This window comes from Panthera onca, chromosome A1, assembly GCF_046562875.1.
Source record: "Panthera onca isolate mPanOnc1 chromosome A1, mPanOnc1 haplotype 2, whole genome shotgun sequence".
In the NCBI taxonomy this organism is placed as follows: domain Eukaryota; kingdom Metazoa; phylum Chordata; class Mammalia; order Carnivora; family Felidae; genus Panthera; species Panthera onca.
The window spans coordinates 155,934,431-155,948,381 of record NC_138339.1 but is presented as its reverse complement, the minus strand read 5'-3'; the positions used below and the strand labels follow the sequence as shown (position 1 = coordinate 155,948,381).

Genomic DNA, 13,951 nt, shown 5'->3' with positions numbered 1-13,951 from the left:
ACTTGAAGAAAATGCTCTCTGGAAAATGTTTTTCAGTGAATCCAGACTAGCCAATGGGCTAATTCTGATGCTTGTGGGCTACAGCTATTGTTTCTAAATGATGCTTGCAAAGAGACGATTTTGCCTGTTGATAACTCAGGATTATTAAAATGGTAGTGAATTTTTTTTCATAATCAAAAACATAGTTTCTTATATGAAGGTGTGCCAGTGGCCATAGCACCAATGATATTTGTACCTGGCCGTGTCTAGTATTTCTTGGACATATCCACCACTCTGGTTTTCTGGGAGGAGGGGCATCTACTCAGCACTTTTCTTAGAGCTGTAGCCACATCTTTATTCCTCAAGCTGTAGATGAGTGGATTGAGCATTGGAGTGAGGATGGTGTAGAAAGCAGATACAATTTTGTCTTTCTCTGGTGTGTGGTAGGAATGTGGCAACACATTGGTGTAGAAGGCTGCCCCATAGAAAATGCTTACTACCATTATATGGGAAGAACAGGTAGCTAAGGCTTTGCGCCGGCCCTCAGCAGAATTCATGTGATGGACAGTGAGCAGGATGCGTGTGTAGGAAACAGAGATTACAGATATAGGAATGAGCAGCATTAGCACGCAGCAGGCGTACATCAGAGTCTCATAGAGAGACGTGTCAACACATGACAGTTTCAGTACAGCTGGGATCTCACAGAAAAAGTGATTGATTTCTCGGGAGCCACAGTAGGGGAAACTCATAGTGAAGGGGGTCAGCATGAACCCATCTAAGGAGCCACCAACCCAGGAACCCACCACCATGAACAAGCAAATCCTGCGATTCATGAGGAGAGGGTACCGAAGGGGTTTGCACACAGCCACATACCGGTCATAAGCCATGAGACCTAGCAGGAAAAATTCACCTCCAATTAGTGTCAGGTAGAGGAAGATCTGAAGTGTGCATCCAAAGAAAGAGATGACCTTTTCCTTGGACAGAAGGTCTTGCAGCATCTTGGGAACAGTGATACAGATGTAAACTGTGTCCATAATGGAGAGCTGGCTGAGTAAAAAGTACATGGGTGTATTCAGGCGAGAGTCCACATGGATGAGCAGAATCATGACCACATTGGCTGTTACAGACACCAGAAAAATGGAGAAGACTACTGCAAAGATAAGCCCAGGGAATTCAGGGTGGGTGATGAGGCCCAAGAGGATGAAATCAGTGGAGTTCTGGAGAGTGGCTTCCATGATCATCTCACATGGTGGTTCTTAGGTCTTCAAAGGCAAAATTTTGGTGGGTTAATTAATAATCAATATTTACACAGAGCCCACCATGTGTAATATATCAGAAGCAGTATGGGATAGAGGAAAGAATATAGACTTCAAATCATTTTGAATTCTAGTCTTAATATTAATGGTCTTTGTGACATTGAACAGATATATTAATCTATAAGTTAATACTTTCATTATCTATGAAAGTTTATCATAAGTCTATATCTCTTTAGGCTGGATGTGAGATGTAAATATAATAGTTCATACAGAACCACTTTTAAAAGTTGATTTATTTTTATTTTATTTTGATCTTCTTTATAGTCTTTATAATCATATTACTTTAAGCTAAATATTTCCTGAGGTTGGTATAGTGCCTCGCAACCAATATCCATGAGTTGATTGAATTTGAGTTGTTCTCTGCCATTTAGATGATTACACTGTTAAGATTGTACATAGACATACATTTGTGATGTAATAAATCGACAGAAAATAAGCATGGGCCCAATAAATCTAGATAAATTTAGCATTTGGGGCTGCTGGATCAGGGTCAAGTGAGCTATAGGCAGATGTGCTGCCAAAAAGTTAATGTTTTAGGCATAGGTAACTTTAAGAAGTCAGGTCTCTTTGTTCTCATGGGATAATTTGGAGTGATAAATCTCTAATAAGGATAGCCATGAACTCTATTCCACAATAAGGGGTTTGGGTTCATCTTCGTGGCAGTCTTTGGTCGCCATAATGGAGTAGGTTGAAATTTTAGGACTTAACACTGGCTCATATTACTCTATGGTGACCTAAACTTTTCTTAAATTATTGGTCAAACAAAACATTAACATAATTTTTCTGATAGGGTGGCATTCTGATTCTATTAATGGACTCCTAATAATCCATTACTTTGTTGTTGTTGTTTTTTTATTCTTTAACATTTATTTTTGTACTGTGTAATACTGGTCCTTCATGTTTATAAGTAAAGATAACTCCAGATGGGAAAATGATTTCTGAATTTAGACAGAAAAATATACAATAGTATTATTACAACTCCCATGAACTAAATAGAATCAATTGTCATACCTTTTATTCTTGAAGAATATAAGTGTGCATCTTTTAGATATGTTCATGGATATTGAGGAATGAGTTGTTTATTATCATCATCATCATCCTATTGTAGTGTTCCTCTTCTCCTATTTCAGTGACAGAATTACTAAAGAAGTTTATTTCTATAAAATGTATTGGCCACCATAAATATACCCATATTTTTTGGAGAGAAATATGTAGTCTCTGAAGCATTAAAAAGGAATAATTATATCTTTATGTGGAACCAAAACTAATCACAGCAACAGACAGATTTATTTTCCTTTCTAAATATTCATCAAAGATGAATTTACATTATGAGTAATACTCTAAAGAAATAAGTAAAATCTGGAGGGGGAAGTAAAATCAGTTTTGTGTTAACTTAAGTTTATCACACCTTATTAGCTAAGCAGGACAAAAACAAATGTCTGGATAATTAACAAACCATATCTGAATATCAACTGTAACTCTCAACAAATTTGATGAGCATCAGCTACTTCTGTCTTCTTTAATATATGAAAGAATTTTTTATGAGAGAGATCCAGATCTGACTCATATACAAAAAGGCAGAATTTAAGATTTACAAGTGAAATTGTGTTTATAGCTCTTCACAATAACTGGTTGAATATTAAAATATTCATCCAGGCAGGCAGTAATTTTATCTTGACCAGCCATATTTTTTCCACTTAGATACATTGTGGATTTTATATTTCATTTACTAATAGTACCAAATCAACTCCCAATAATAACAATCCCTTTAAAAATACAATGAAAAACTTAAATAGCAAAGAAAATTACCAATCTGAAAACTGCCTGATAACCAATTACTTTTTAATCAAAATACAGACTACATAATTTTATCTTATACAAACACTCATACTGGACTCTACATAGTGTTCACAGGAGTAAATCACTCTTATTGCCTCAAATATCTTTGATTAAGGCATGAAATTTTTCTAACTTCTGGATCCTTTTTTAGTGTTTATCCTATAATAATAGGTTATGAAAGTTGAAGGAAAGATATAATTTTAAACCAAATCCTTTATTCCAAAAATAACCATAGACTCATTGTGTTAAAAAAAAAATGGATCTAGCCTGTGTGTGTGTGTCTGTGTGTGTGTGTCTGTGTGTGTTTGTGTTTGTGTGTGTGTGTCAGAAAGAGAGAGAGAAAGAAGAAAGAATGTATATTGGGAACAGAGCATGCTAAAGGAGTAGCACATTAAAGGCTTAACACAAAGAAGCATATTTTACTTTGTCAATGAATCGAATATATAAAAAAAATAATGTGACACATGGTCAAAATACATAATCACTATTGTAGGATATTTGGAATGGTAATTAAGCCATGACAATATATACATTATGAATACAATGATATTTTATGATTAATATATGTTAACTGATATGATGTAAACTAATGTTTACATCAGCTCCTAATATATAAATTTAACATTAGTGTTCACACTATTGCTGAAAGTAATGTGTTATTTGACTAATTCACACTACAAGATCCCAGATTCCATTCACCACAAAGTAACCTTTCCTCTACTATCATTTTCTGCTATTCAAAGGTCTAGGTTTTTTTCCGTTTCCTTTCCAAACAAGAGGTTTTTTTTTTGTTGGTTTTTTTTTAACGTTTTTTATTTATTTTTGAGACAGAGAGAGACAGAGCATGAACGGGGGAGGAGCAGAGAGAGAGGGAGACACAGAATCGGAAGCAGGCTCCAGGCTCTGAGCCATCAGCCCAGAGCCAGACGCCGGGCTCGAACTCACGGACCGTGAGATCGTGACCTGAGCTGAAGTCGGCCGCTTAACCGACTGAGCCACCCAGGCGCCCCTAGTTTTTTGTTTTTTTTTAAGAGAAAGGAGAAAACAAACAAACAAAGAAACAAACAAATAAACAAACAAACATTTTATCTGCATGAGACTCAGGCCTTTCTGCTGTTCAAGTCAGAAAATACTCTGACCCACAGACTGGGTTCAGTATTACCCAGCCTTGTTAGTTAGGACATGGGAGTGGTGGAAGATCAGCCAAGGTGTGGAGAGCACTGTGGACAGAAGCTTTGGATCTCTGCAGTGAAAAAAAAAAAAAAAAAAAAAAAGGAAGAGTAAGTTTTGTAAGAGGTGTTGATCCTCCTTGTGGTCTCCATATGAAGAGAAGTAAAGAGATGTAGGAGAAGTTCTGTGCAAGGTACTGGCTGGTAGATATGGCACATTTCAAGACAATGGGGAGTTGTTTGGGGAGAAGCCACAGAAGTCCAGGCAGTTTGTGACCCTCATGGCTTCTTGTAAGGAGAGACTTCCAAGTAAGATAAGGCAATATTTTATAAAGTGCTGTCCAAGAAGTTGAGGTCTTGGACCAATCCTTTCTGATAATCTGTATGTAGATATTTTAAGTTTTCTGTATATTACCATGTTCTGGTATCTTAAAAAATCTAACTATGGAAGGGCTGGCCCTTCCAGGACTAGCCAAATCTTTAAAAGATAGCAAAGGGCTTAGCTACAAGCATGCCTTTGATATGAAAACTAACCAATCTAGGCTCAGACCTCCTCTATCTGGTATGTGCACCCTTACAGAAAATATTTCTCTGCCTTAAATATTTCAGAATTAGGTACCAGGCAACTAGAGACCACTAAAGTCAGACAACATTACCTAAACTAGCCAATCCTAAACAGTTTCCCCTGTCTGGCCTTATATTTCCAGCAGAAACCCCAATAAAAACTGTGTCCTCATTCCTGCCTTTTGCCTCTGACCATCCCAGTAATTTGGCCCTCTGTGTTGTGACATGATTTCTTTCTCTAAGAACAGAACAGTAAGTATAATGAAGGTTTTTGTTGTTTGTTTGTTTTTACTAAGCTTGGTCTCTGTCTCTCCTGTGTTTGTTCAGGGCTGACATTTAACATATCTCAATTCCTTCCCAAGCATACAAAAAAACCTTCAACAATACCCAACTGCGTATGAAGGAGGTAATCCTTGCCTCAAAAATATTCAGAGGAAAATCCATGCTTCTCCCTTAGTAACTTATATTTGGCACCTACCCACTAATGTTTGAAAACTACTCATAATGAATACTAGGCACTCTCTTTCAATCAATCAGCTCTTAAAAGCCTGTTTCTTCTTCAGTGAACCCATTCATGCCCTTCCAAACTATACCAGATTCTCCTCAATCTCCCATATTTTAAGCTAAAGTATCCCTTTTCCAATAATCTAGTTGCCAAAAAGTGAATGTATAAATTCATCCTTCTTAATCTTGAAGAGACTTTCTAAAGTTCCAGAGTGGTGCCTGAAGAAAACATCCCACTCACTGGGGAATGTATTATCTAGCTTCCATGAAAATCTAAGATCCTACCTCAAAGCAGCTGAGTCCAAGCCTTAGGTAAGGCAACAGTGGAAGAGAGGACTTCTTAACTACTTGAATATGGAGGTGGCATTGGCCCAAAATATTTTTCATTAATAATGGGTTTCAGCATCTTGCAGAAGGAATTCCCAGGTTAGCAATTAGTCTAAATTTACAAGATTTACCTTGTGCACTATAGGAAACTCAATCAAAGCCCATCCCTTTTAGTGGAGTGTGCATTATTTTCCCAAGTAAAAGATTGTAATTATTCCTGGAAATTTTATCATAGAACTACTTATCTAATCCTGGCATCATTCTAAAGTAGTTCAAAAGAAATGTGGTCTAGGGGTGACAGTAAGGGTCACTTAAATTTAAAATTAAAACAATAATTCTAAAAGAAGTTATGCAAAACTGGAAATTTCCTTCTCCCATGGGATTGGCCTATTTTGTTTGAATAAAATGATATTAAAATTATGCAGGGTCACCTAGGTGATTCAGTTGGTTAAGCATCCAACTCTTGATTTTGGCTCAGGTACCTCATGGTAGTAAGACGGGGCTCTGTGTCAGGCTCTGCACTGAGCATGGAGCCTGCTTAAGATTCTTTCTCTCTCTCTTTCTCTCTCTCTCCTCCTGCCACTTCCCTGCTTGCATGCTCTCTCTCTCTTCTGAAAAAAATAATTAAATAAAGAAAGAAACAAATAAATAAATATATGCATTTGACACAGAGTTTAAGTGTTTTTAATAATTGTCTAATGATTAGTTGGAATTCAAATTCAGTATGAAATGAAGGACACATGATAAAGAGAAAATAGAAGAGAAGAAAGTATTAAAAGAAGCAAAGAGGGAGGGGGAAAGGGGAAGCAAAGACAAATAAATAGGAGATAAAATAAAACAGAAGTCATACATTTTCTAAAAGTTACTACTAAAAATGAAATTAATTGTATTTCTCTAAAGAGGTAAATTTTAAAAAAGTGGTCTTGTCTGGGGAGATGAGCAACTTAACTACTGCTACTAAAATAATAATAGTAATAATAATAATAACAACAACAACAATAAAAATAAATATCATGTTAGAATGCATTTCAGGACTACATCTGGTGATGGGCACATTACTCACATGATTTCTAATCCTTACAAATTTATTAGATTTTAGACCTTAAATTTCATAGCCTCTAAATTACAGATGAAAACACATACACACTTTCAGCCACTTAGAATACTATTTAAAAACTATTATTGAAGAATATTTTCTATGTCTCTAATAAATATAAAGTATCCTCAATTAGATGTGCAGTGGATTTTAATAGAATCTACCCTTCATTATGATGTGAAGGGCCACAAATGGGTTACAACCAGATATTGACCTTCTCAGTCCTGGATTGGTCTACACTTCCTGAACTGACTACAGCCAGCAGGGAGTTGATCTTTTGTCAACAGCCACCTCAGCTTACCCCAGTTTGCCATATGACTACAATTTATTTTGATATCCATGTCATGAAAATGATTGAGAAGTTCTGATATAACAATTAATTCAAACTTCTATTATTATTATCTAACATGCTAAGGAAAGTAGCACAGCCTGTGAACATCACAACTTTTCATTTAGTGTTGAATTTAGGTATCTTTTAAAAATACAAGAGTTCAAATTATTTACATATGATAGATATGTTGTGCCTTCACAGTCTTGCTTTTCATGTTCTTCCTTAATCTTTGTTTTTTTTAGCCCTCCTCCTCCTATTCTTCCACTCTTTCAGGCCTTTCCAGTAATATGCCTTGCATACAGGTGTAAATAAGCATGTCCCTATATTCAAAACAGCAATTCTCAAAGTCTGGATGTTTACATTCCCAGTGTTTTGTTTGAGTTCAAATAATTTTGTCCACCCACACCATTACAAAGTGCTACTTGGCATTTATAGTGAACTATATTTGATTAAGACTCTGTTATTTATTATGATAATATCTACATCTATATGTTTTTAGAATGTTCTTTCTAAATTTCCAAAGATTTGTCCCAGAAAGACACACATATCAAAGTTTTCTAAATGGGGATTCAGACAAGAAAGAATCAAGCATGAAGACACTCGGATAACTGGAATAAGGAAAATTTCACAGCTGGTAAAATATTGGGTCTTAACAATGACTCAGAATTTATATAATTCAACCTTTTACCCTTTGAGGGATGATTAAATTAAAGGGCTCAGAAGAAATGCTAAAAATTCCTGGACTTGGGATGAGGATATCAGGGCTGCAGCTAAAGTTCTGACATTTCCTGTTTGGCATGGAATTCCATTCTCATAAGTTTTATTTTATTTTATTATTTTATTTTATTTTTTATTTTTTTCCCTATTTTGGCACAGTCATAACCAAGATTGCTTCAAGTTCCAATGTTCCATGATACAGTATTTCAATATTTCCTTATTTTCTGTTTTAATTCTTGTCTTATTATGTTTACTTCATCTCTAGTAATCCTATAACTATTACCAAAGTGAACATAATGTATTTAATTCCTACAAATAATAGCTAGGTGAAGACAATCATGTTCAGAGCATTTCTCCCAAAATTATTGAAGAAACTCTGGGATATCTATAAACAAACACTAGGAATCACTAAAATCAAAGTCTACACTCTAAGGCAAAATGTGTTGATGTAAACACCAAAGTAGCAGTCATAAAGTGATGAAAGAACCTGACCAGAGCACTCATGAAGAATGTGACACCCAAGACAGAGGGAATGTACAGTCACAAGTTGAGAATCAGCTTCCTTCCCAGAGTAGGAATTTTTTTTTCTTCAGTTATCCGCCTTACTCTGGAACAATAGAATCTGTAATGTTGGCGGGTTTTCACTTATTTTAGAGTAAAGATTATTTATATTTATACATCAGAACCAAAGAAGACTACTTAGCATACTATAAAAGTTGGTATAGATTTGCCTATGTTTTCTTTCATATAAACTTTCTGGCTACAACTAAGTGCATATAACCAAGACAAACACATCTGTGTTAAATAAGTTTCCATTACAAATTCCGCTACAGTAGCCACATCTCCTTTCTCCCTCATATAATTCCCAATACACTTCAGAAGACCATTTAAAAAAAAACACATGGATTTTCCTTTTCTTTGGATATGCTGCTAATCTAGGCTAATTCAAACTTCATCCACCACTAGGGAAGTGCAGCATCACCTCAGATAGCAGTGAGTGCTGGAGTATAGTCAAAATAGCAGAAAAAGTAGAAATGGACAAAGTGCAAGAGCACGGTGAGAAAAATAAAAGTGAAAAAATGTTAGGAGGTAAAGATTGTTAGGAATGGAAGACAGAGGGATATAAATCAGGAAAGAGAAAAAGAAGAGGTATAAGAAAGAGGGAGGGGAAAAACGCTTAAATTGGGGAAAGGCAGAGCCCACTAATGTCAAAAATGCCATGAGTTTGCTAACACTACTCTAGAAAGGAGAGAATGGGCTGATATTGAAAAGAACTATATTATAGAAAATTTGACGTTTATTTCATTCTTTCAATTTATATTATTTAAGTGAGCACTGGGTGTTGTATGGAAACCAATTTGACAGTAAATTTCATATATTAAAAAATAAAAAAAAATAAAAAAATAAAAAAAATAAAAAAAAAAATAAAGTTAAGTGCCGATTATATGTTAAAACTAAACAGAAAAATAAAAGCAAACATACATGACAAATATGCCTAGAAGCATGAGACCCTTTTTATTCACTGGGTTGAGAAAGTAAGGAGTCAAGCACTATATAGGTGGTTGAGCAGTTTCCTTCCAACAAAAAAACATCTTCATGTTGAGGAGTTTTTGCTTATGTTCTTTAATTTCTGAAGTTAGGTGAAAGTCGATGTTAAGGGTCATTATACCACCCAGCCCCTCATGATACCATAGAGACATTCTATCAGAAGGATGTATAATGGCCAGGTAGACTAACAGCCTTAAACATTTTCTGTTTGTTTTATTAGAGGCCTTATGTTAGAGTTAGAAGGCATTGGTGACCTCTGTAATGTCATTTCTGCAAGAAAGAATTACTTTAAATGCAATGTCAACAGAAAAGACTAGAATAGAAGTGAATGAGGGAAGCAGATTTCACTGCCTGTGCCTTATAGTGATGAGTTAATTTTAATAACACCGCATGGTATACAGCACCTTTCAAAGCTAAAGTTGCTTTGCACCGGTAATCTCATATCCTCTTAAAATTATCTTTCTGAGGTAAGAAGTAGGTTAGACTATCCTAATTTAATAATTTAGGAACAGGAGTTCAAGAAATTACTTTCTTCAATTTTACATAGTAAACTTATTTATAATTAGAATTTTACAAGTGTTACAATGGCAAGATTTTTTTATATAATGAGAATGTAATTTTCTAATCTATTTCTTTCATACAAGAATCCACCTTTAAGGCATATCCACTATTACCAAACCAGGGAATGTCCAAAACTGACTAATCCTGGTCAAAGTCACTGTCTCCATGGCAGAGGTGTTAGAAAACATAAGTTCAAAGAGAATGAAAGACTGGGTTGAAGAATCCTGCGACATCAAAATAGAGTGGTGAAATCTAAAAGGTAACTCCAACTTCTGGTTCTAACTTGAATGTTATTGAGGAAAAAATAGGACAGATGTCTACATTTAGGGATAAGAAACAATATCATCACCATTTGTTTTATGTGGGAATGCAAGATAGAACAATAAGGTGTCTTTGAAAGCTCTATAATGATATATTTCTCCTTTTCTTTTTCAGAATGTAAAAGCATTGGATTTTTGGAAACATATATCAACTGCCTGTTGATTTGTCTATACACATTTAAACCACTCCAATAGTAGGAGAATTTTAAAATGAGATTTTATATAACCACATGTTTTTCTTTGTATTGCAAAATATTTTATCCATGAATAATGAAATATAAGATAAGTAAACCCTAAGATATGAAAGCAGGAAGTTGGAAAGACAGAGGACTTAAAATAGAATAAGTATTGTCAAGCATGAAAAAGAGAAGAGATAAAAATAACTTTCTCTACCTCAGAAGAATACTGGTTAACATACGATTATTAAAATAATTAAATATATTAAGCTATATTAAAATATTATAAAAAATACAAAAAGTGAATATCAATAATTGAATAATAAGTATATTCATTTCCAAAAGAAGAAATCAACCTTTAACTCTCAAAAGAATCCTGTTCTTTTGCATAATAATTGTTAAAAATAAAATATGTTAGGCCATCAGACAAGTTAAGTACAGTGAAAAAGATGCATTTCAAAGTGCCCTGGTTGTTCCTTTTAAATGATATCATTAAGAATTTGGGATAAGGAAGGATAGAAAACGTAGGAGCCATCCATGTTTAACAATGCATCAACACCAAACTTTCTAAACATTGAATTCATTGTTCTGGAATGATTTTAGTAAAACCTTTATATTTTTTTAAGTATTTATTTATTTATTTATTCATTTATTTAGAGCATGAGCAGAGAGGGGCAGAGGGAGAGAGAGAATCTCAAACAGCCTCTGCACTGTCAGTACAGAGCCTGACACGGGGCTTAATCTCATGAACCCATGAGATCATGATCTGAGCTGAAACCAAGAGTTGGACATTTGACTGACTGAGACACCCTGGTGCCCATTTTTAGTAAAACTTTAAGGCAAAAAAAAAGTTTCTGGACTCTTATAAAAATTGACGTGTACTGTTGTGTCTACAGACCATTTTGATGAGATTTAGTTGAGAAAATTAGTTACATGGAGTCAAACCATTTTTTTTAAACAAATAATGATGCCAATATTGGCTTGATTGAATTAAAGATAGAATACAAAAAAAATCACTTGTAGAGATTGAAATAAAATTTGAAATACAATCAAAATATTTGGCAAGTTGATTTCTTTGAAGTAGTCAATTTGTAAAGTTTCTAAGAGACTGTGGTAAGAAGTCAGAGGAATAGCTGAAGATGAGCATTTCTTTTGCCATGACTGACCATTGCAAGAAATGTACAACTGCATGGTTTCCAGTGGCATGCATACTTTATGGAAAGCAAACAGGTGACTCCTACTTTATTGCCACACATCCAAAACCATCCATGTTCAGAAACCTATACTTTTCAAAAAATGGCCAAGTTCTCAAAATCCCAGAGTCAACTTTTTAAATCCTAAGAATAACCCACCATTGCTTGATGGCATGTGAATGTCTTTGTTAAGTTTGCAGGCAGAGAATATGTAAATCCTAAGATAATGATAAAGTTTTGTACATATATTTTTTCAAATATCTAGAAGCAAATGCAATTTCTTTAGAATGTGGATACACTTCCTGAGGACAAACACTTGCCCAGAGCTTTCTGTAGAGCCCCTGTAACATCCTTGTTCCTGAGGCTATAGATGAGTGGGTTGAGCAAGGGAGTGAGGATAGTGTAGAAGGCAGACACAGCCTTGTCCTTCTCAGGGGTATGGTAAGAGTGAGGCAGCACATAGGTGTACATGGCAGCCCCATAGAAAAGGCTGACAACCACCATGTGTGAGGAGCAAGTGCCCACTGCCTTTCGTCTCCCCTCTGCTTCACTCATTCTATAAACAGTGATGAGAATCCTTGTATAAGAGGCTGAGATGACAGAGAAAGGGATGAGGAGCATCATGATGCAGCAGACATACATGGCTGTCTTGTAAGTTGATGTGTCAGTACAGGAGAGCTTCAGAAGGGCAGGGACCTCACAGAAGAAGTGGTTGATCTCTCGAGAGGCACAGAACGGGAACTGCATGGTGACTGGGGTAAGCAGGAAGCCATCTATGGACCCTCCCAGCCAGGCTGCCAGTACAATCAACATGCAGACCTTTCGGCTCATGAGGACAGGATAGCGTAAAGGGTTGCAGATGGCTACATAGCGGTCATAAGACATGAGTCCTAGGAGAAAAAACTCAGCCCCTGCCAATGTCAGGTAAAGGAAGTGCTGGGCAGTGCATCCTGCAAAGGATATGGCCCTCTGGCCCAAGATCTGGTCAACCAGCATTTTTGGCACAATGGTAGAAATGTACAAGATGTCCATGAGGGAGAGTTGACTGAGCAAGTAGTACATGGGGGTGTGGAGGCGGGAGTCTATGTGGATCAGAATGATCATGATGGTGTTGCTGGCTATGGAGATGACAAAAACGAAGAGGATGAGGGCAAAGAGAAGCCAGGGAAAATCATTGTCGCTGAACAAGCCCAGGAGAAGAAAGTCGGCATACATGGAATAATTGCCCCACTCCATAGCTCTGTAGGTTACACTAAAAAGACATGAATACGATAGGTAAAGTTGGGCACAAAAGATAAATATTTAGTTTGTTTAAAATATTATAATGCAGTCATGGACAAAATCAAGACAAATCAATCAATCTCAGTGTGTAATTCTCTCCCTTTTCTAATAATTCCTGGGATTGATTCTGATGTGTTGCTTTGAGAAATGTATTTTTAACTTTGGGCCCTAAGGATGATCCACCCTATGCATAAAGCTCAAAAATTCCAACTTCCTGGAAGAACAACCTCAGAAGATTTATATATGCAGCACCATATAATCACTCACTCAAGGATGATATACTTGATTTGCTATTACTTTTAAAGTTAGACGTCATGGTGAGACAATTTTATGTCCTTTTACTTAAAAATATGTATTTATTTATTTATTTATTTACTCATTTACTTTGTGTTTATTTTTGCTCAAACATAATTTTACATAGAGAAAGATACACATAAAAGAGAAATATTTGAACTTGTCCGATTAAATAGAGATAGGAGTGTTGGGTAAAGAAGGGACAAAATCCCCACTTTATATTTCTGTCTCTACATCAGGCTCTAGCTCTTACAATCAAAATTCACTCTGAAAGCCATTCATCAAGAGAATATATTTTACTTATGCAAGGATAACCATGTTGACCTTTTACCTAATTTGCACTATTTTTTATTATAATTTCAATATAGTGAGCATACAGTGTTATATTACTTTCAGGTGTACAATATAATAATTCAACAATTCTATATATCACTTGTTGATCATCACAAGTGCACTCCTGAATCCACATCACTTATTTCAGTCATTACTCCACCAACTTCCACTCTGGTGATCATCAAGATTCTTCTCCATAATTAAGAGTCTGTTACTTTATTTGACCCTCCCTCTACCTTTTTTTTTTCCTTTTGAATCATTTGCTTTCTTAAATTCCACATATGAGTGAAATCATATGATATTTGTCATTCTCTGACTGACTTATTTCCCTTAGCATTATACTTATAAACACTAATTTATACTAGTCTTGACACATCTGTACATTATAAATTTAGTGTGTTAG

General features: G+C 35.4%; 2 protein-coding genes across 2 annotated transcripts; both read right to left on the bottom strand.

Annotated features, from left to right (window-relative positions):
- Positions 1-245: 245 nt before the first annotated feature.
- On the bottom strand, positions 246-1,220 carry LOC132680243 (olfactory receptor 2T2). Its single transcript, XM_060634029.2, has one exon. The coding sequence runs from the start codon at positions 1,218-1,220 to the stop codon at positions 246-248; it is 975 nt and encodes a 324-aa protein (XP_060490012.2).
- A 10,702-nt stretch (positions 1,221-11,922) lies between these two features.
- LOC132680242 (olfactory receptor 2T27) lies at positions 11,923-12,894 on the bottom strand. Its single transcript, XM_060634028.3, has one exon. It carries the CDS (start codon positions 12,874-12,876, stop codon positions 11,923-11,925), a length of 954 nt encoding a protein of 317 aa, XP_060490011.3. The 5' UTR covers positions 12,877-12,894.
- Positions 12,895-13,951: the final 1,057 nt, after the last annotated feature.

Bases quoted from the DNA above. Each gene is read 5' to 3' on its own strand.
- LOC132680242 (XM_060634028.3), bottom strand. From the start codon at position 12,876: ATGGAGTGGGGCAATTATTCCATGTATGCCGACTTTCTTCTCCTGGGC.
- LOC132680243 (XM_060634029.2), bottom strand. From the start codon at position 1,220: ATGATCATGGAAGCCACTCTCCAGAACTCCACTGATTTCATCCTCTTG.